The sequence below is a fragment of the Leucoraja erinacea genome, chromosome 8 (assembly GCF_028641065.1).
Source record: "Leucoraja erinacea ecotype New England chromosome 8, Leri_hhj_1, whole genome shotgun sequence".
Lineage (NCBI taxonomy): Eukaryota > Metazoa > Chordata > Chondrichthyes > Rajiformes > Rajidae > Leucoraja > Leucoraja erinaceus.
This window is the reverse complement of record NC_073384.1, coordinates 41497640-41518609: the sequence shown is the minus strand read 5'-3', so window position 1 is coordinate 41518609 and position 20970 is coordinate 41497640. Positions and strand designations below refer to the sequence as shown.

At 41.1% G+C, this 20970-nt stretch overlaps 1 protein-coding gene across 2 annotated transcripts in view; it reads left to right on the top strand.

Annotated features, from left to right (window-relative positions):
* The window catches only part of fh (fumarate hydratase), a 36963-nt gene extending 20538 nt beyond the window's left edge, over window positions 1-16425 (top strand). For both annotated transcript variants that reach the window (XM_055639567.1, XM_055639568.1), the window contains exons 7-10: window positions 3818-4021; window positions 5675-5802; window positions 6843-6996; window positions 15943-16425. In XM_055639567.1, the coding sequence (XP_055495542.1) occupies window positions 3818-4021; window positions 5675-5802; window positions 6843-6996; window positions 15943-16085 (629 nt within the window). In that variant the 3' untranslated portion in view covers window positions 16086-16425. The remainder of the gene's footprint in view (window positions 1-3817; window positions 4022-5674; window positions 5803-6842; window positions 6997-15942) is intronic.
* The last annotated feature ends 4545 nt before the right edge of the window (window positions 16426-20970 follow it).

Sequence of the window (20970 nt, the reverse complement as noted above, 5' to 3'; positions counted from 1 at the left end):
CCACCATTGACTCCATCTACACTCATGCAACCTCAGAAAAGCAGCCAACATAATCAAAGACTTGTCCCAACAGGGTCATTCCTATTTCAACCTACTCCCATCTGGCAGAAGGTACCTTGAAAGCCCACCCTGCCAAACTCAGGAACAGTTCCTTAGCTTCAGGTATCAGGCTTCTGAACAGTCTTTCCATCAGCTAGGGTACTGTCCAATTCACCTCTACCCCATTGAGGACATTGGATTTTGTGTGGAACTGGTGCGTTACAATGCTGAGAACTATATCCTGCGCTCAGTATCTTCCCCTGCGCTCTATCTACTGCACTTTAGGTTGACTTTATTGACTACATAGAACTTCATTTGTTCTTTAGACTTAAGATTTTGGAGATACAGCCTGGAAGCAGAACCTTCGGCCCACCGAATCCACGCCAACCAACGATCACCTTGTACACTAACACTATATTACACACTAGGGACAATTTACAATTTTTTACCAAAGTTAATTAACCTTCAAACCTGTACATCTTTGGAGTGTAGGAGGAAATCGGAGCACCCGGAGAAAACCCACGTGGTCATGGAGAATATACAAACTCCGTACAGACAGCACCTGTAGTCAGTATTGAACCTGGGTCGCTGGTACTATAAGGCAGCAGCTCTACCGCTGCTCCACTGTGCCACTTTGTTCTGTTTGGAGAGCATGCAAAACAATGCTTTGCACAGAAACTCGGTACAAATGACAATAATAAACCTAAAGCCAATGTGCAAGGGACAGATCTAATGCTGGACATTGCACTGTGCTAGAAAGGGAAACCACAAATACTGGTGACCCAAAGTAAAACCTTGAAAATGGATGCAGAGGTTTTCAAAGCATCAATTGCTGTTTTTGAAAGGTTAATCACTTGTAAACAATCTTTTGTGAGGAGGCTTCTTCCTTATACAGTGTATATTGGAGCAGAAACCCATACCAATGTAATTAATCAATGAGACACACCCTGTTATACCTGTTCACTGGGTGCAATTTGATAGTGGAATTTAACAAGATTAGGAAATATAACTTTTTTAAAAATGCACTAGATGCTAGCGGGTATTCTTTGTAAATTTACAGTGGCTTGAAAAAGTTTTCATACCCCTTGAACTTTTCCTCATTTTGTCACGTTACAGCCACAAACGCAAATGTATTTTATTGGGATTTTATGTGATAGACCAACACAAAGTGGTGCATTATTGTGACGTGGAAGGAAAATGATACATGGTTTTCAAATTTTTTTACAAATAAAAAACTGAAAAGTGTGGAGTGCAAAAGTATTCAGCCCCCCCCTACTCTGATACCCCTAAATAAAATCCAATGCAACCAATTGCCTTCAGAAGTCACCTAATTAGTAAATAGAGTCCACTTGTGTGTAATCTAATCTCAGTATAAATACAGCTGTTCTGTGAAGGCCTCAGAGGTTTATTAGAGAACATTAGTGAACAAACAGCATCATGAAGCCCAAGGAACACACCAGACAGGTCAGGGATAAAGTTGTGGACAAGTTTAAAGCAGGGTTAGGTTATAAAAAAATATCCCAAGCTTTGAACATCTCACGGAGCACTGTTCAATCCATCATCCGAAAATGGAAAGAGTATGGCACAACTGCAAACCTACATGGCCGTCCACCTAAACCGACAGGCTGGGCAAGGAGAGCATTGATCAGAGAAGTAGCCAAGAGGCCCATGGTAACTGGAGGAGCTGCAGAGATCCACAGCTCAGGTGGGAGAATCTGTCCACAGGACAATTATTAGTCCTGCACTCCACAAATCGGGCCTTTATGGAAGAGTGGCAAGAAGAAAGCCATTGGTGAAAAAAAAGCCATAAAAAGTCCCGTTTGCAGTTTGCCACAAGCCATGTGGGGGTCACTGCAAACATGTGGAGGAAGGTCAGATGATACCAAAATTGAAGTTTTTGGCCTAAATGCAAAAAGCTATGTGTGGCGGAAAACTAACACTGCACATCACCCTGAACACACCATCCCCACTGTGAAACATGGTGGTGGCAGCATCATGCTGTGGGGATGCTTTTCTTCAGCAGGGACAGGGAAGCTGGTCAGAGTTGATGGGAAGATGGATGGAGCCAAATACAGGGCAGTCTTGGAAGAAAACCTGTTAGAGTCTGCAAAAGACTTGAGACTGGGGTGGAGGTTCACCTTCCAGCAGGACAACAACCCTAAACATACAGCCTGAGCTACAATGGAATGGTTTAGATCGAAGCATATTCATGTGTTAGAATGGCCCAGTCAAAGTCCAGACCTAAATCCAATTGAGAATCTCTGGCAAGACTTGAAAATTGCTGTTCACAGACGCTCTCCATCCAATCTGACTGAGCTTGAGCTATTTTGCAAAGAAGAATGGGCAAAAATTTCAGTCTATTGATGTGCAAAGCTGGCAGAGACATACCCCAAAAGACTTGCAGCTGTAATTGCAGCGAAAGGTGGTTCTACAAAGTATTGACTCAGGGGGGCTGAATACTTTTGCACGCCACACTTTTCAGTTTTTTATTTGTAAAAAAAATTGAAAACCATGTATCATTTTCCTTCCACTTCACAATTATGCACCACTTTGTGTTGGTCTATCACATAAAATCCCAATAAAATACATTTACGTTTGTGGTTGTAATGTGACAAAATGTGGAAAAGTTCAAGGGGTATGAAAACTTTTGCAAGCCACTGTAAGTGTTTCTCCTGTAGAAAAAGGACACAGTACTGGAGTAACTCAGTGGTTCAGGCAGCATCTCTGGAGAACATGGATAGGTAGGGTTCTGATGGGGACCCTACTTCAGACTGATTGTGGGGAGGGGGGATCTGGAAGAGGGAGGGCAGCACAGAGCATGGCAGGTAATATGTGAACACAGGCAAGAGGATTTCTGATGGACAAATGGATGGACAGAAGCCAGAGATGAAAAGAACAAGGTGTGAGAGAAAAAGATTGACGAGTTGTGAATTATGAAGCCAGACAAAAGAATGTAGGGGGAAGGCGAGAAATAGGTTTGAGTCCAGGTGGGTCACAGGGGAGGGGGAGATGGGGAGAAAAGGGATGGGGAAGTTGTTAGACGTCACCAAAAATTGGAGAATTTTAATTACAGTTACTTCTTTGTAGTGGGGTGAAGCTGACAAATGCTGGGAAAGACCTTTTGTAGAGAGCAATGCATGTGCTTTCGGACAAAAAGTACTGGAGTGACTCAGCGAGTCAGGCAGCATTTCTGGAGGACATGGATCGGTGACGTTTCTGCTCCAGGCTCTTCTTCATTCTCAGAGTCTGAAGAAGGGTCTCGACCTGAAACATCACCCATCCATTTTATAATTATTGAGTCATACGGCACAGAAACATGCCCTTCGGCCCAACTTGCCCACACCGACCAACATATCCCATTTACACTAGTTCCACCTGCCTGTATTTGGTCCATATCCCTCTAAACCTATTCTATCCATGCACCTGTCCAAATATTTCTTAAATTTTGTCAAAGTACCTGCCTCAACTACTCTGGCAGTTCGTTCCATTCACCCACTACCCTTTATGTAAAAAAAGTAAAATAAAATAAAATTAAAAATTAGCCCTCAGATTCTCCAGAGATGCTGCCTGACCTGCTGAGTTACTCCAGTAGTTTGCGACCTTTTGTGTATTAACCAGTTGATACAGTTCTTTATTTCTACTAATGTTTGTGCTATGTTGGAGTTACATTGGCAACAGCTATCACTCAGCGCATGCTAGATCGAGTGTTTGTTCCCCAATCAATAAGCACCAAACTGCAGCAAATGACCACTGAAAATAATGTTGCTTTTGTTTTCAGGTTTACCATTTGTGACTGCACCCAATAAGTTTGAAGCCCTTGCCGCACATGATGCCTTGGTTGAACTTAGCGGTGCCATGAACGTTGTTGCCTGCAGTTTGATGAAGGTGGCCAATGATATTCGTTTTCTGGGCTCTGGACCTCGCTCTGGATTGGGAGAACTCATCTTGCCTGAGAATGAGCCAGGGAGCAGCATCATGCCAGGTAATTCTACAGTCTACACCCTGGAGAAGAGTGCCAGGTGGATAGATATAGATGCTTTGCAGACTTCTGTGTGTGGCTGGAATGCCTTTTTGAGGCACAAATGCAGAGGATAACACCAAGCCTGAGCTTGATTGCAGCAGGATTCATTTTTAAGGTTGGTAGAGCTGCGCCAGAGACCCGGGTTTGATCCTGACCTCGGGTGCTGTCCGTGTAGAATTTGCATCTTCTCCCTGTGACCAGCGCGCTTTCCTCTGGGTGCTTCGTTGTCCTCCCACATCCCAAACATGTGTGGGTTTAATTAATAGGTTAATTTAATGGGTTAATTGACTTCTGTAAAATTTCCCCTGGTGCATATAGAGTACATGAGGAAGTGGGATAACATAGAACCAGTGTGAAAGGGTGATCAATGGTCGGCATGGACTTTGTGGGCCAAGGGGCTTGTTTTTACACTGTATCTCTAAACTAAAGTGAGCGGCATGATGGCGCCGCGGTAGAGTTGCTGCCTTACAGCGCCAGAGACATTGGTTGATCCTGACAACACGTGCTGTCTGTACGGGGTCCCTGTGACCGTGTGAGTTTTCTTCGGGTGCTCTGGTTACCTTCCACATTCCAAAGCCGTGTGTGTTTGTGGGTTAATTGACTTCTGTAAATTATCCCTAGTGTGTAGGATAGTGCTAGTTTTTGGGGTGATTGCTTGCCGAAGGGGCTGTTTCCACTCTATCTCTAAAGTCTAAAGTGTAGGGAGTGGATGAGGAAATGGGACATCATAGTACTAGGGTGGGTGATCGCTGGTCAGCATGGACTTAATGGGCCAAACGGCCTGTTTTCACACTATTTCTAAACTAAACTAAATACATGATGCGAAAAAGAGCCTTTGCGACCGAGCTTACATCTGCAACAGATCTCAGTTGGTTCATGGACTTGGGAAATCTCAACAGAACCAAACCAACAAATCCACGTTGGTGTGTGTGTAAAATCAGCCCATTCTTTACGGAATTGCTTGACTGGAATTGCCCAATCATTGATTGGGACTATTGGCAAATATGTAATCAGTTTTAGAAATAAGGAACTGCAGATGCTGTTTATAGGTCTATTTCTTCTGGTCGGGAAGGACTCAGACTTGAGTTCAGAGCTTCCATGGTCATCTGCATTTTAGGGAAAGATGAATGTTTTGAGTGTATGCAGAAAGTGGGAGAACCACAGCAAACTCTGTGATGAATTGGGGTAATGGACACGGTCATTAGGAGGTACTCCACCTCATGTGGTCAATTGTTTTTAGCTGCTGTGTTTTTGCGGTTTAAATTTGGGTCTGCAAGGTGCCACAATGGTGGAGTGGCTGCCTTAAAGCGCCAAAGACCCGGGTTTGATCTTGACTAAGTGTGATGTCTGCATTCCCCAAGTGCTCTAGTCCCCTCCCATATTTCAAAGGTTTGTAGGTAATTTGGGTTTGGTAAACAAAAAAATTGTAAATTGTCCCTAGTGTGTAGGATAATGCTGGTGTATGCTGTGATCGCTGGTCGGTGAGGACTCAATGGGCCGAAGGACCTGTATCTCTTGCGTAACTCTAAAGCAAACTCAATGATTCAAATAAAATCTCAATTTATGTTGACATCTGCCTTTACTTTTCACAAAGTATTTTCTGTGTTTTGAAAGGGAAGGTGAATCCTACCCAATGTGAGGCTATCACCATGGTAGCTGCGCAAGTGATGGGAAACCATGTGGCCGTTACTGTCGGAGGAAGTAATGGACATTTTGAGCTGAATGTTTTCAAGCCCATGATAGTAAGTAAAAAGAAAGCTGATTTTTATTCTTTTAAGAAATTCATTGCTGGTCAGTTCATGAGTGATTTGCAATGGTTTGGGCAGTGAAGGCATGCACCATGTATCTCTGTAATGTTGGTTGGTTGATTGTCTTTGAACTGTACTGTATTGAACTGTATTTGGTGCCTATGTCTTTGTGAAGAGTCATGCAGCACGGAAACAGGCCCTTTGGCCCCACTCGTCCCTGCTGACCAAGGAGGAGGCCATATACCCAAGTAGAAAGTTCGAATGGCTGCTGGCATAAGGACTTTTGTAAACATTGCCAAATAACTACTACTTCTGCCATGTCCTTTCAGTCATTTTCCGGACATGTTGAACTAAAGGCACCTGCATGTCGGTATGATAATTGGGTTGGGGGAAAAGTTAAGGAGGATTATTATTTCTTGTTATGGTCATAAAGCCGTGCTAATTTTCACCTTTTCATATTAACCGGGGTGGCACAGTGGTTGAGCTGCTGCCTTACAATTCCAGAGACCTGGGTTCGATCCTGACTACATCTTTATGGAGTCTGTACGTTCTTCCTGTGACCATGTGGGCTTTTTCCGGGAGCATCAGTTTCTTCCCACACACCAAAGACGTACAGATTTGTAGGGTATTTGTCTTCTGTAAATTGTCCCTTGCGTGTAGCAGAGAACTAACATACACGTGATTGGCCGGAGCGGACACGGTGGGCCTAAGGGCCTGTTTCCGTGCTGTATCTCAAGTTATAGGCGCAAAATTAGGTAATTCAGCCCCATCAAGTCTACTCTGTCATTCAATCATGGCTGATCTATTAACCCCATTATCCTGCCTTCTCCCCATAACCCCTGACACCCGCGCTAATCAAGAATCTATCAAACTCCGCCTTTTGAAAATATTCATTGACTTGGCCTACATAACTGAGCCCCCCCCCCCCTCATCCTTCGAAACTCCAGCAAGTGCAGGAGTTACTAAAGTAAACTAAACTGTATGCTCTTCAAGTTTTGAGATAATTTGATATATATTGTGTTGTTCTCTTCCAGATTAAAAATGTGCTGAATTCAGCCCAGTTGATTGGTGATTCCTGCGTCTCCTTCACAGCCAACTGTGTGGTGGGAATTCAGGCTAACACTGAACGGATTAACAAGTTGATGAATGAATCACTAATGCTGGTTACAGCACTTAACCCGCATATCGGTAAGAGAACAGATTGTAAATTGTTGATGTTATGTCTTCTTGTCTTCGATTTGCGAAACTGCTGACTGTGAGCTGGAGTGAAGTACTTGGATCAATATTCCTGCTGCGGTTGACAGTCCCTGTATGGTACATGACTCCAGGACTGATTTCCTAATGTCACTTGGCTTGCACTGTGTACCAAAAACATAGCATGTCGCCATGTAATGCTGGGTACGAATAAAAGGCAAAACAAAATCATTTCTCATCTTTGAAAGAAGGCCCTGACCTTGAGTTGAAATAATCCCTTTTGACTTGAATCGAGAGATCAAATGAAAGGTTTCCAGCAGTTTGTGAGCGGTGCCGTAGACCTAAAAATAAACAACACTTTCAGGGTTCCAAACAATAAAAGAGACAAAGTGCTGGAGTAACTCAGTGGGTTAGGCAGTGTCTCTGGCCAACATGGATTCAACACTTTAAGGTGTGAGAACTAAAGGGCCTGTCCCACCAGCATGCATCTAGCGCGACCAAACGTGGTCGATTGAGGCATATGGCCTCGCGGGGCCGGTCCCACTTCGATCAGCGGAGGCGTATGGAGTTGTGGGGCTGGTCCCGACATCGCGCGGGGCTCCAAAAATCTGTCCGAAAATCCCGCGCGACAACGGCCTGTCGGCCCGCAGGCGCATTGAGGGCGTACGCAGCGTCTCGACGGGGGTACGCAGTGTCTTGACGTTGTACGCAGCATCTTGACGGCGTACGCCTAGCGCGTGGTGATGACGTCACTGCCCGGCGTGCTGCTGCGTGATGACGTCACCGCCCGGCGACGTCCAAATTCAGTCGGCCCGCCTCCTGCCCAGCTGATTGGTGAGTATGATGTCTGGACCAGCCCCGCACAACTCCATACGCCTCCACGGTTCGAATTGGGACCGGCCCTGCAAGGCCGTACGCCTCAAGTCACCACGTTTGGTCGCGCTAGACGCATGCAATCGCATGCTGGTGGGACAGGTCCTTAAGTGTTTGGGTCTGTTGTTGTGCACAGCATTTTTAAACAACAGGCTGTTGCTTTGAAAGAGGACCTAAGATAATAGTCTAGCTGATCTGGACCTTTTCAGTTAACACTTTGTCAATGGAACATCGAGTCTCAGAAGCGACAGCTCTATTATCTATAGGAAGAAGTGTGAATTGGGTGTAATTGTCTGTTTTGTGATAGTTTATTCATTCCAATACCATCAGTACTCTAGTCACTGCTCCTGTTCAGTGTAAAATCAAAGAACACACAAGGATTTCCTATTCATCTGTTGGGACATAGACAATGTTGACAGGGCCAGTATTTCTTGCTCATCATGTATTCTCAAGGGCCGTAAATGCTTGTCTTGTCTTGTCTTAATGCCAGCATCCCATAAGACCATAACTATAAGATATAGGAGCATTAATGGGCCATTCAGCCCATTGGGTCCGCTCTGCCATTCAATCATGGCTGATCTACTTTTTCCTCTCAATCCCATTCTCCTGCCTTCTCCACATAACCTTTGACACCCTTACTAATCAATAATCTACCAATCTCTACCTTAAAAATTCCCAATGCCTTGGCCTTCACCACTGTCTGAGGGAACAAATTCCACAGATTCAACACCCTCTGGCTAAAGAAATTTTAGCTACATCCTTCAATTCTGAGGCATTCCCCTCTGGTTCTGGACTCTCCCATCACTGGATATATCCTTTCCATGTCCATTCTATTTTGAGCCTTTCATTATCCGGTAGGTTTCAATGAGTTTGCTCATCTATCCTTCTAAACTCCAGTGTGTACAGTGGTGCGGCAGTAGAGTTGCTGCCTTTCTCGAGACCCGGGTTTCATCCTGACTATGGGTGTTGTCTACAGAGTTTATACGTTCTCCCTGTGACCACATGGGTTTTCTCCGGGTGCTCCGTCCGGTTTCCTCCAACGCTCCGAAGACATACAAGTTTTTTTTTTTGTTTTTTTTTTAAATTTATTAGAAGTACAGTAAGTTACAATAGTGTACAAGCCAGATATATCTTATTACATTTATTGTGCCCCTTCATTTTTTAAGCTTGAAGGAAAGATATAGATAAAGAAAGTAGAGAAAGTGAGAGAAAGAAAGTTGTGTTTGTGTAAAAGAGTGATCAATGAGAAAAAAAAAACAGGGACCCATTGGTTAGAGAAAAGAATTAAGAAATAGACCCTAGAAAAGAAAGGAGGAAAAAAAGAAAAAAAAAACAAAGCTCTATTATAAAAAAACACGCAAAAGGGATATACCAACTTCATATTTTTCCTCCCCCTTTACCAGATCCTGACACCATTTCTTTTTTTGAAGTACTGATGCACCTTATTCTTGTAGTAAGTCGATAAATGCAGACCATGTCTTTTGGAAGTGGTCTGATTTACCTGCAAGGAGGTCTCATATCTTCCAGGTGTAATCTTTCAAACATATTTGAAAACCACATTTTTAATGTTGGTATAGGAGCGTTCTTCCAGAATTTAAGTATAAGCTTTTTTCCCATTATTAACCCATAATTAAATAGATTCTTTTGAAACACATTTAGTTCAGGGCTACCTTCCATTGTTCCAAAGATAATCCATTCAGGTTTTGGTATCAGTTTTATTTTGAATAATCTTGTAAAGATTTCAAAAATTTCAGTCCAAAATTTTTGAATTTTTATACAAAAAAACAAATGAGTGCGCTATGGTAGCTTCTTGAGATCGGCATTTATCACAAATAGGTGAAACGTTAGGAAAAGTTTTCTTATTTTGGTTTTTGAATAGTATAATCTGTAAGATTTTGAATTGTATTAGTGTGTCTAACGTCAATCGAGCATTTATGCACATATTGTAAATGTTTATCCCACCTCTCTTTTGAAATTTTTATAGCTAGTTCTTGTTCCCAGTCTCTTCTAATACTGTCGGTTGAAGGTATTTCTATATTTAAAATAATGTTATACAAGTATGATATTAAGTTTGCTGTTTCAGCCTTTGTCTTCATTGCTTTGTCCAGTAAATCTGGTGGCATATTATAATAATCTTGTGTATATTTTTTCAGGTAGTCTGATATTTGAAGATATTTAAATTAATGGTTATTTCTCAGATTATATTTTATTTGTAATTGTTGGAATGATAATAATTTTCCATATTCGTACAAATCTCCAAGTGTTTTAATTCCTATTCTGTCCCATTGTGTAAATGATTTATCTATAATAGAGGGTTTAAACGATGGATTGTTAGCTATTGGAGATAACAGAGATAGATTTCTTAATTTTAGGTTATGTTTTATTTGTTTCCAGGTTCTAATTGTACTGTGTATAATTGGATGTTTGTTATTGTGTTATTTGTGTTATTCAAGTTCATTGGTGAGAGGAGGATCGCTTCAATATTACAAGGGGAGCAGTCCTCTCTCTCTCCATTATAATCCAATCCACCTGCTGGGCAGAATTGTCCAGCAGGTGAATCATATTTTTGATATTTACTGCCCAGTAATAGTACATCAAGTTAGGAAGTGCTAAACCACCCAATTCTTTAGGTTTGCTCAAGCGAGTTCTTTGTATTCTGTGGGATTTATAGTCCCATATAAAATTTGTAATGTCCGAGTCCAGTTTTTTTTTTTTACTTTTTTGGTAGATATATAGAGATTGATTGAAATAGGTATAGAATTTATGGTAAAAAGATAATTTTTATAGCATTTATTTGGCCTATTAAAGACATCGGAAGCGTTTTCCAGAATTTAATTAAAGTATTTAATTTTTTAAGTAGGGGACTATAATTAGCGTTATACATAGCTTGATATTTTCTAGTGATTTCAATTCCCAAATATTGAAATTTTTCTGTGGCTATTTTAAAAGGGAATTTTTGAGAGGTGTGTTGAGTCTTTCGGTTTTATCGACATAATTTCGCTTTTATTCCAATTTATTCTGTATCCTGAGAAAGATCCAAACTCCTCGATTAGGTTTAATATGTTTGGTATACTAGTATGGGGTTTTGTGATGTACAGTAGTACATCGTCTGCGTATAAGGATATTTTGTTATTTGAATATTTTGTATTATATTGTGGATATTCGGATGTGTTCTAATTCTTTCGGCTAAAGGTTTAATTTCCCGAGCAAATAACAGCGGTGATAATGAGCATCCTTGTCTGTTGCCCCTTGATAATTGGAATTTCGTAGATAATATGTTATTAGTTAATATTCTAGCCATAGGCTTATTATATAATAATTTTATCCATGAAATGAAGTTCTCTCCCATTTGAAATGTTTGATTCCACTTGATGGAATGCCTTTTCTGCATCCAATGAGATAATTGATAACTCTTGTTCTTCAATTTTATGAGAATGCATTATATTAAACAAACATCTCAAATTATTAGATGATTGTCTTTTGCAAAAAATTGTAAATTGTCTAGTGCCAGTATACTCAGTGATGCTGGTTGGCACAAACAGTGGACCGAAGGCCCTGTTTCCCTGCTGCATTTCTAAAGTCTAAAATAAAGTCTAAAGAATACAAGCCCAGAAACTTCAAATGTTCCTCATGCATTAACCAAACAATCCTCAGGATCATACTCGTAAAATAAGAGTTTCTTACCCAAACAACAGTTCTTTAACTTCTTGTGATTTCTTCAAACTCAGCCTTGTACAAGAATTAATAAAGTAGCACTGAACATTACTCAACCAGGTAGTTGAACCACAGCACCACTGATCTCCTTTAGAACATTGTGTCTAGTTCAGTTACACTGCCACATGTACAGTATCACAATTGAGATGTTGGGGTCTCTAAACCTATGTTGGGTTCTGTGAATTTAACTCTTTATCAATGTTGTGCAGAATAAATTGAGTAGGCTGACTGTTTTTGGTGATGTTAGATCCTAGGAAACCAGCCCTTGATTCCAGGCATATGATTGAGAAATCATGATCGGTACAGGAGTCAGGGGTTATAGGGAGAATGTGGTTGAGAGGGAAAGGTAGATCAGCCATGATTGAATGGCGGAATAGACTTGATGGGCCAGATGGCCTAATTTGTATGAACCCAGCCATGAGATGCTTTGGGATGAAGGTAGTTACAGAAGTTTAAGACCTCCCTTGCATTCATTTGCTGTCATTAAGAATTTTTGTGAAACTTGGAATTTCTTAATTGGCTGCACGATACAGGATTGCATTTCTTGGGGCTAGAACTTTAATCATATATGTTGGTTGTATGGACTCTTATCTATCATGCATTTAATCTTGTGGGGCGATTTCACCACTTTGGCATCTCGCTCTCGACTAATTTAGTTAAGAAACCCCTTAATCTCTTAACTGTCCACTATTCAAGATTCCAATTGTTCGGGCATGCTGAGGATTAATCCTATCTGTTGGTTGTCCCGCCTTTGTCCATCGTGCATTTAATCTTGTGTTGTGGTTTCAGCAGCTTGGCATCTCACTCTTGCCATATTTGGTTTGGCACCACATTGGCTTGTCTGTGTCCTCATTGCTCATCTGATTTTACACAGCTGGAGAAGTGAGGCAGTACTGGGTAATGGATTATAGAGTATGGATAGGTACCATTCAGTTGCTGATATGAAACAGTATCTCATGGAATTCATTTAGAGTCGCAGATTGTGTACTTAATTTGATGATACTTAAATTAGGGTCATAGTGTGGAAACAGGCCCTTCAGCTCAACTTGCCCACACCGACCAACATGCCCCATTTACACTTGTCCTTCCTACCTGAATTTAGCCCATATCCCTTTAAAATCGTCTTATCCATGTAACTGGCTGAATGTTTCTTAAACGTTGTTATACTACCTGTCTCAACCACCTCCTCTGGCAGCTCGTTCCATAAACCCGCCATCCTTTGTGTAAAAAAAGTTAAATCTTTCCCTCTTCACCTTAAACTTATGTCCTCTGGTTCTTGATTCCCCTACCCTGGGCAAAAGACTGTGCATTTACCCGATCTATTCTTGTCATGTTTTTGTACACTTCTATTAAATCACCCCTTATACTCCTGCACTTCAAATTGGGTTATAGCCTATAGACTGGTATCATTCAACTGCTGTAGCAGTATTACGAAGCAGTATCTCGCATACCGTTTTTGAGTCGCAGTTGGTGCACTTAATCTTTTGGCACTTAGATAGGTAGTGTCGTGGTTTTAAGACTCAAAGTTGGATAAGATGACACAGACACAGAATTCTTCAAGAAGACGAATCCTATATTTGCAAATATTCGGCTGGAACATTCGGAGACGACACCACCTGTCTGTTCTCTAATTGCTCTCTGATCCACAGAAACAGGCAGCTCTTTATTACAGTTTTTCAGCCTTAACTCTGCGACATTATCTTTCATGCTGTACTCCTCTTGCATCAATCTGTCTGATTCTAGTATTCTCTGTCTCGCCACCATTAACTTCCGACCTTGGTTCAGTCTTTACAATTCCCCTCATATCTCTTCCTCTGTCGGCCACCCACCCTCAAATTCCAAATTGTTGCTTCCCAGCTATGTTTTAGCTAAAGGCAAGGTTACACACACCATTTTATACTGTTACACACACCATTTTGGTTTATGTTTAATACAAGGATATAAATGAATTCATTAAGAATGCAAAGGTGCAAAAGTAGAAATAAGCAACTTGTTTATAACTTCCATAGTAGCAGAGCTGGGTGTTGTTTATTGGGTTGTGGGTGTAAAGCTGAGGCTCAGTTCTTCATAATAACAATGGCACACTCGCTTTACAGTGCCGATGTGGGGAACACAAATACGATATATCAATTGGTGATGAAGAGATCCATTTGTTAATCCTTTGCGTTGGTTAGAACATAGAACAGTCAGCAGAATGGAAACAGGAATTGGCCCTCTCCCACATTTTGCTCTACCCATGATGCCCATAATTCTTCATGTAAACGTTCCAATCAGGTTCCAATTCCCTCTACTGTTGGACACACCCACTCTGAGTAAAAAGGTTCCGGACTGTCTACCCTCAAACAATTTGCATCAGAAATTTTATGTACTCTATCAAGTCTCCTGAACCGATCCATTCTCCAAGTCTAAACCTCCTCTGTAGCCAAAACCCTTTAAAGGTATGATGCAAGCACCTCCTTCCCTGAAAATCTGGGGCCCAAATCTGTGCTGACTTTGGCGACGTTTAGAGGGGGGCCAAACGCGATGGTCTCAAGACCGAGATGTTCAGCTTATTAAAGAAAACGCTGGAAGACCCCGTCGCAAAAGTTATTATTAGTTTAAAGGGCATTTATAATAGTTATAGTAGTTTAAAATCAACCATAACTGCATCAAGCGCATTACAGACAAATGGTAGTCTGTTTAGCTTTTACATTAAAAAGGGCTAGAGATGCTTCATGACTCAAAGAATATTATAGCTCAATTGCCCTATATCAATAAAGGCAAACATACCAGGGCCTAAAACCTACCGCAATGTCAACGTTCTAAACCAGCGTGTGTCCTTAGCATAGAAAGCTAGTAAAATAAGTAATTTTGTTGAACATAAATGTTGAATTTGGCCTATAACTTAATGAAATGGATTTAAAAATCATGTTTTATATGTGAATTTTTTATGCCCTATGTGGACACTTCCTATTAAAAATCACATATGCAGAGGATAATCCATCCATCTAGTAATTGAAGTTTGAAATTAGCTACACTGGGGTATGGGGATCTGCAGGAAATTTCATCCATGAACATGGGGTATGGAAATAGAAATCTACGATAACTGAAAACTTCACAGTAATTTTTAAGCAGTAACACACGGCCTTTTGACCCATAGAAAATCAATGGGAACCCACCATATGAAAATGGCATAACGTTTTAAACTAATCTGAAAGTCAATTGGGTGTCCATACTTCTCCATTCCTTGCATAATCCAGACTGATTTTTAAATCTAAAAATCTCTTAACACGCACTTTATCATGTATTCATAGCTCACAGGAGCATACCAGGCCATTTGTTCCAGGTACTACTCTATTACACGATTGAGAAATCTTAATATTGAGAAATCCTAAGGCTATTTCCCTCCCATCCTTTACATCTGATAGATACAGGGAATGGAGGGGCAGATAAGAGTTGGTCTTAAATACCTGGGAGTCCACATCTCGGAGGATCTGACATGGACATTACTCGCTGCCACACTGGTGAGTAAGGCAAGGCAGCGCCTTTACCACCTCAGGCAATTGAGGAAATTCAGAGTGTCTCTGAGGATCCTCCAGTGCTGCTACTCAACAGCTGTGGAAAGCATCTTGCCCGGAAACATCACAATTTGGTTTGGGAACTGCTCTGCCCAGGACACGAAGGCTCTGCAGAGAGTAGTGCATTCGGCCGAACGCACTATGGGAACTACACTTGCCCCCCTGCAGGAACTATACATCAGAAGGTGCAAATCCAGAGCCAATAAAATCATGGGGGACCCCTTCCATCCTAGCAACGGACTGTTCCAGCTGCTACGGTCAGGCAAACGCCTCCGTTGCCATGCTGTAAAAACAGAGGATGAGGAGGAGTTTCTTCCCAGAGGCCATTAGGACTGTAAACTCCTTTCTCACCATGGACTAACTTTTCTGTACCTATTTACTGTTGTGTGGTGTCTTTTTAAAATTGCTGTTTTTTTCATTTTTTTCCTCCCACAAATATGTAATGAGTGATTCTGTTCCAATCTGTTTTGTAGGTTTTTTTTTTGCACAATCGGCAAGCATTGCCACGATTTTTTTTTTTTTTTTCCCACACGTTTTGATTCGTTGGTCTTGCTGTGTGTGTTTCCTGAGCAGTAGGGCAGTAATTTAGATTCCTTCCACACTAACTAGTGTACGTCTTTGAATAATAAGTTTTCTATTACTGTTTTAGCAAGTTTCATGTTTAGAAAGATGTGAATGTAGTCTATGCGGATTTCTTTGTGGGAGGTTTTATACCCTGCTTGCCAGAAAATTGTGGTAAGAAGTCTGGACTGTTCATAATTGAGGAATGATGGTTTTAATTTCTTGTCGTGTACAGGTTACGATAAAGCTGCGAAGATTGCCAAAACAGCCCACAAGGAAGGCACAACATTAAAAGAAATGGCCGTCAAGTTAGGATTTGTTACAGCAGAGGAGTTTGATCAGTGGGTCAAACCGCACGAAATGCTTGGCCCCAAGTAATTTTTTGCCGGTACTTTAGATCCAATTGTTTCATAACACTGGGAAATAAATGTTTTGCAAAACTCCTTTAATTACTGTTCTTCTGTGCAATCTTTGTTATTTAGCATGGAGAATGTTATGGTGCATGTACTATTTTGGGACTGAATGACGGGGCTAGGGTAAAGAGGAGAAACACATAACTTGAGATAATGTGGAATATTTTGACTGCTGCAGTCGCTGCTGCTAATTGAAGAGGCCCATCTGGAGCCGTGTCTTCTGCCTTGTGCATGGCTTTTCATAACAGCCAACGGAGACAGAACCTGATGTGTGTTGTCTGCAATAAATGTGATAAACTCTGAAACTTCTGAAATCGCTTCTGTTGACTTCAAGAGAACGTTCAAGGCAGCAGATTTTAACCCTTGTGTTTCCATACCACACCCTTGAAACATGCTCCTGACATGTTAACAAGAAGCGACCCGATTCTCTAATAACAAAGGATACATCACGTCACCTGACTGACAACAATCTGTTCGAACCATCCGCAGTTGTGATTTTATTTTTAAATGATCTAATGTAGCTAATTAAAATAGTTTGGGGTTTCTTTTGCATTATGAAATATCTCAAAGTGTGCTAGATGCAGTGTGCTAGAGATGCTTTCATATACATGCTTCCATTAAACTTGACAATACGAGGAAAATACAGACAGCATTGAATATAATGTAGTGGAGGTCTAACAATTTCTTTTAAATTCCTATAATTGTTTCAATGTGTAGAAACAAGGAACTGAGGATGCTGGTTTGCTAAAACAAAAGACATAAAGTGCTGGAGTAACTCAACGGGTCAGGCAGCATCACTGGAGAACGCAGGTTGGGATCTTTCAATCCGATTGTAGGCGAGGGAATGAAAGGTGGAAGAGAGGAAGGGCAGGCCAAAGGTAATAGTTGAACATAGGTGAGGGGGAGGCTATTTGATAAGCAGATGGTGAGCAAAGGCTAGAGATTTTTTTTAAAAGCAGAAGGTGCGAGGTGAAAGGATTTGAGTGTTGTGAATTGTGAAGCCAGATGAAGTAATAGAGGGGGAAGGGGAGAAATAGGTTGAGTCCAAGTGAGGTCCAGAGTAGTGGAGATGGGGGGGGGGGAGAAGGAGATGTTTGTTAGAGGTGACCTAAAATTGGCGAATTGAATGTTCATACGGTTGGGTTGTAAGCTACCCAAGCGGAATACGAGGTGCAGTTTCTCCATTTTGTGCCTAGCCTCATTCTCTGTTCCAGTGTGCATTGTATTACCCAATGTTTCTCACTGGAACGTAGTAGACATGACAACAAACAACACACTAATACTAATGTTTAAAATGAAAACAACCAAATTTCTTTTTTTCTTTTTCCTCCCCTGGAGAAAATATTAAGAGGCTGTAACAGTCACAATGCTTATAAAATAAACACCATCATGAAATCATATTCAGTGGAACAAGGTGCTTGGACCCAGTGTGTCGAAGATGGGTCTCTAAACCTTGTCCAATTGGTTCCATTCTCTGCTCTTCTGCTGCATTCGGGAAATCCATCGGTCAAATTAGTAAGGGATTAAATCATGTTGATCTTGCTGTCTTATCACCAAATGTCAATTGATTATTGATGTATTACTTATCATTACATCTATTTTTGTCTAATCCCTTTCAATCTGTGCTGATGGTTGCTACTCTTCTCTGCTCTCTTTTTCCCGATCTAAGCTTACTGCCATATTTGCATCTTCAATGTCACAGCAACTGCACAATGGAATTTTTATTTGGCTGTTGGATTAACAGGGTTTTGTTAGCAGTCGTCACAATTCTGGAAATTAGAGTTTACAGATACAGCACAATTTACAAAAGCCAATTAACCTACAAACCTGGACGTCTTTGGAGTGTGGGAGGAAAACTGAGCCTCCAGAGATTAGTACGGGTGGCAGGTGATTATGGGGAGAAGGCAGGAGCATGGGGTTGAGAAGGAAAGATAGATCAGCCATGATTGAATGGCGGAGTAGACTTGATGGGCCAAATGGTCTAATCCTGCTCCTATAACTTATAAAACCCACACAGTCACTGGGAAAACATACAAACTCCGTACAGACTGCACCCAGTCAAGATCAAACCCCGTTCTCTGGTGGTGCAAGGCAGCAACTCTACCACTCTGCCACCCGTTTTGAATTAGCTCTTGCATTTTAGAAATAAGGAACAAAAACCAGTTCAGAATGCAGTATAATATTTCAGTGCCAGGTTGAATATTGCAGACCAGTAATTGTCAAAATACCATATTCCTTGGCTTCTTTGTTGCTCCAAACACACATCTGGGTTATGCATTCTGCATGATAGAATATCACTGAACTAAGTTTAATGTTAAAGATCTAAGCTGAGGGGGACATATAACAAATGATATAACTTGCTGATGAAGCCTAGGTGCATTCTTTAAAAGTGAAATTTTAATTGACGTGAACATATATCTTGTGGAAATATATCGGAGGGTGAGAGATTTTGAGTATTTGAACAATGTATTGTACTCGACATTTGGAATCAGTGTGATATGGAACTTGAACTGTTATTTCTTGAGAAGTAAAGTTTAATAAATGAAGCAGTTTGAGTGTTGTTGATTATACTTCCCCCATAACCTCCTCTTATCTCTTAACGCTGTTCATCTTCCAGTAAATGAGTGAGGCATTTGCTTTTCTAACACAGAATGCCGTTCCAGCTATTAGCAAGAAGCAGAAGAACAACTTGGAACTTAACAGTGTAATTTCTCACTTTCAAATGTAGAGCTTGCGAAACAGAATTCAAGGTACAAATAAAACTACTGGTGTGAGCCAATATCCTACCACACTGGCATCCTCCGCTCCAGCTAGCTCCTTGTCCTGCAACCTTGCACCACACCAAAATAATGGTATCAGGAATGATGGAGTGATACAGCATGGAAAGAGGCCATGCCTATAAAGATATCTGTGCAAACTAATCCTGGTTGCCTGCACTTGGCCCCTATCCCACTAACTCTTTTCTATCCACATACCAGTCCAAATGTTTAGTTTACTGTCACGTGATGCAAGGTAGAGTGAACAGCTTTTTGTTGCATGCTATCCAGTCAGTGAAAAGACTATATGTGATTACAATCAAGCTGTTCACAGTTTATTGTCACGCGTACCGAGGTACAGTGAACAGCTTTTTGTTGCGTGCTATCCAATCAGTGAAAAAACTATACATGATTATAATCAAGCCGTCCACAGTATACAGACACAAGATAAAGGGGATAACGTTTAGTGAAAGATAGAGTCCAGTGAAGTCCAATTAAAGATAGACTGAAGGCCTCTAATGAGGTAGATGGGACGTGAGGACCACTCTCCTGTTGCCTGATAACAAATAAAAAGTATTTTAAACATTGTGATTGTAAACTGTCTCAACTGCCTTTGGTCTTGCAAGTAACACGGCAAACTTTTTCTTGCAGGATCTAACTCTTAATTGATATTCATTTGCAGTGTGGTTGTAGCTGGTCCTAAGATAATTATGTGTAGGTGTAGTGTTATGCAAGTGCAATTCAATCACTCAACATGCACAAGATCATTCATGTCTACTGTCTACTTGGGGATATCCATCAGGCTTTTATCTTTATGGCTGAATCATTCTCAAGAGAAGCCAATGTCACACTGCATGAGAGGTGGATGCACAGTACATATCAGAGCCGTTGTACATCTGCGCCATTTAGTACTAGCTGATGATTCACGAAGTTACCAATTGATCATTTTGGTATCATTCATGTCGTAGAGAAGTCGGTTTTATTGGGAGATCTGTAGAAGTAATACATTGTGAAATTTACCGTCTACTTTAAGTTTCATTCATACGAAAGGGCGGTACAATGGCGCAGCAGTAAAGTTGCAGTGCCAGATCCTGACTACAGGTGCTGTCTGTACGGTGTTGGGACGTTTGCTCCAGGTGCCCCAGTTTCCTCCCACATTCCCAAGACGTACACGTTTGTAGGTTAATTGGCTTCTGTAAATTTGCCCTAGTGTAGGATAGAACTAGTGTATGGGGTGATCGATGGTGTGGACTAGGTGAGCCAAAGGGTGTTTCCACATTGCATCTCTGAACTAAACTAAAACTAAATTAATACTCCTCAATATTTACTCAGTCATGGATTCATACAGCGTGGAAACAGGCCCTTTGTCCCAAATTGCCCACACCGACCAATATGCCCCATCTACATTACTCCCACCTTGCATTTGACCCATGTCCCTCTAAACCTGTCCTACCAATTTACCTGCCTAATTGTTTCTTAAATGTTGCGATAGTACCTGCAATTGCTGAATTTCAATTCAGCCCCTGTTGAACTTTTGGAGTTATTGATTGAAAGATAAATATGAGGATCCCCTCCCCCACTTTCCAAAGGCAAGTGGAGCCTGGTGGTCTTGCAAAATAGTGACACAGCCATGAATCTAGTGCTGCTCTTATCCTTTTACTAGATTAGATACCACAGCAAGTCTGCCTTTGGTCTTGCCGAGGAAAGAGAGAATAAATTAACTTAAATTGATTTGCCATGATTACGCCATTAATTCACTTAGAAGTGGCTCCATTTAGCACGGGTTTGAGGGCTGTTGAAGGCTGCATCGTTAATATTTTTGAATTATTCAGCTTCGTATTAACTTGATCTGCAAAGGTGCTATTAATCACAGAATTAAACCTGGAAACTGCATGATACATCTAAAATGATCCAGCAATGGTACTATACTGTAATTTTCTGCATTATAGTGAATAAATAATTCAAAATATTTAATGTAATTTTGAGCTGCTTCTGTGTTAAATTAGTGCTATGCAATTATGACACTATTAATTTCAGTTCTCAAGTGTTGAATACCTTTCCATGATTGCATTTCAAAAAGGCAGCCCAGAGTAG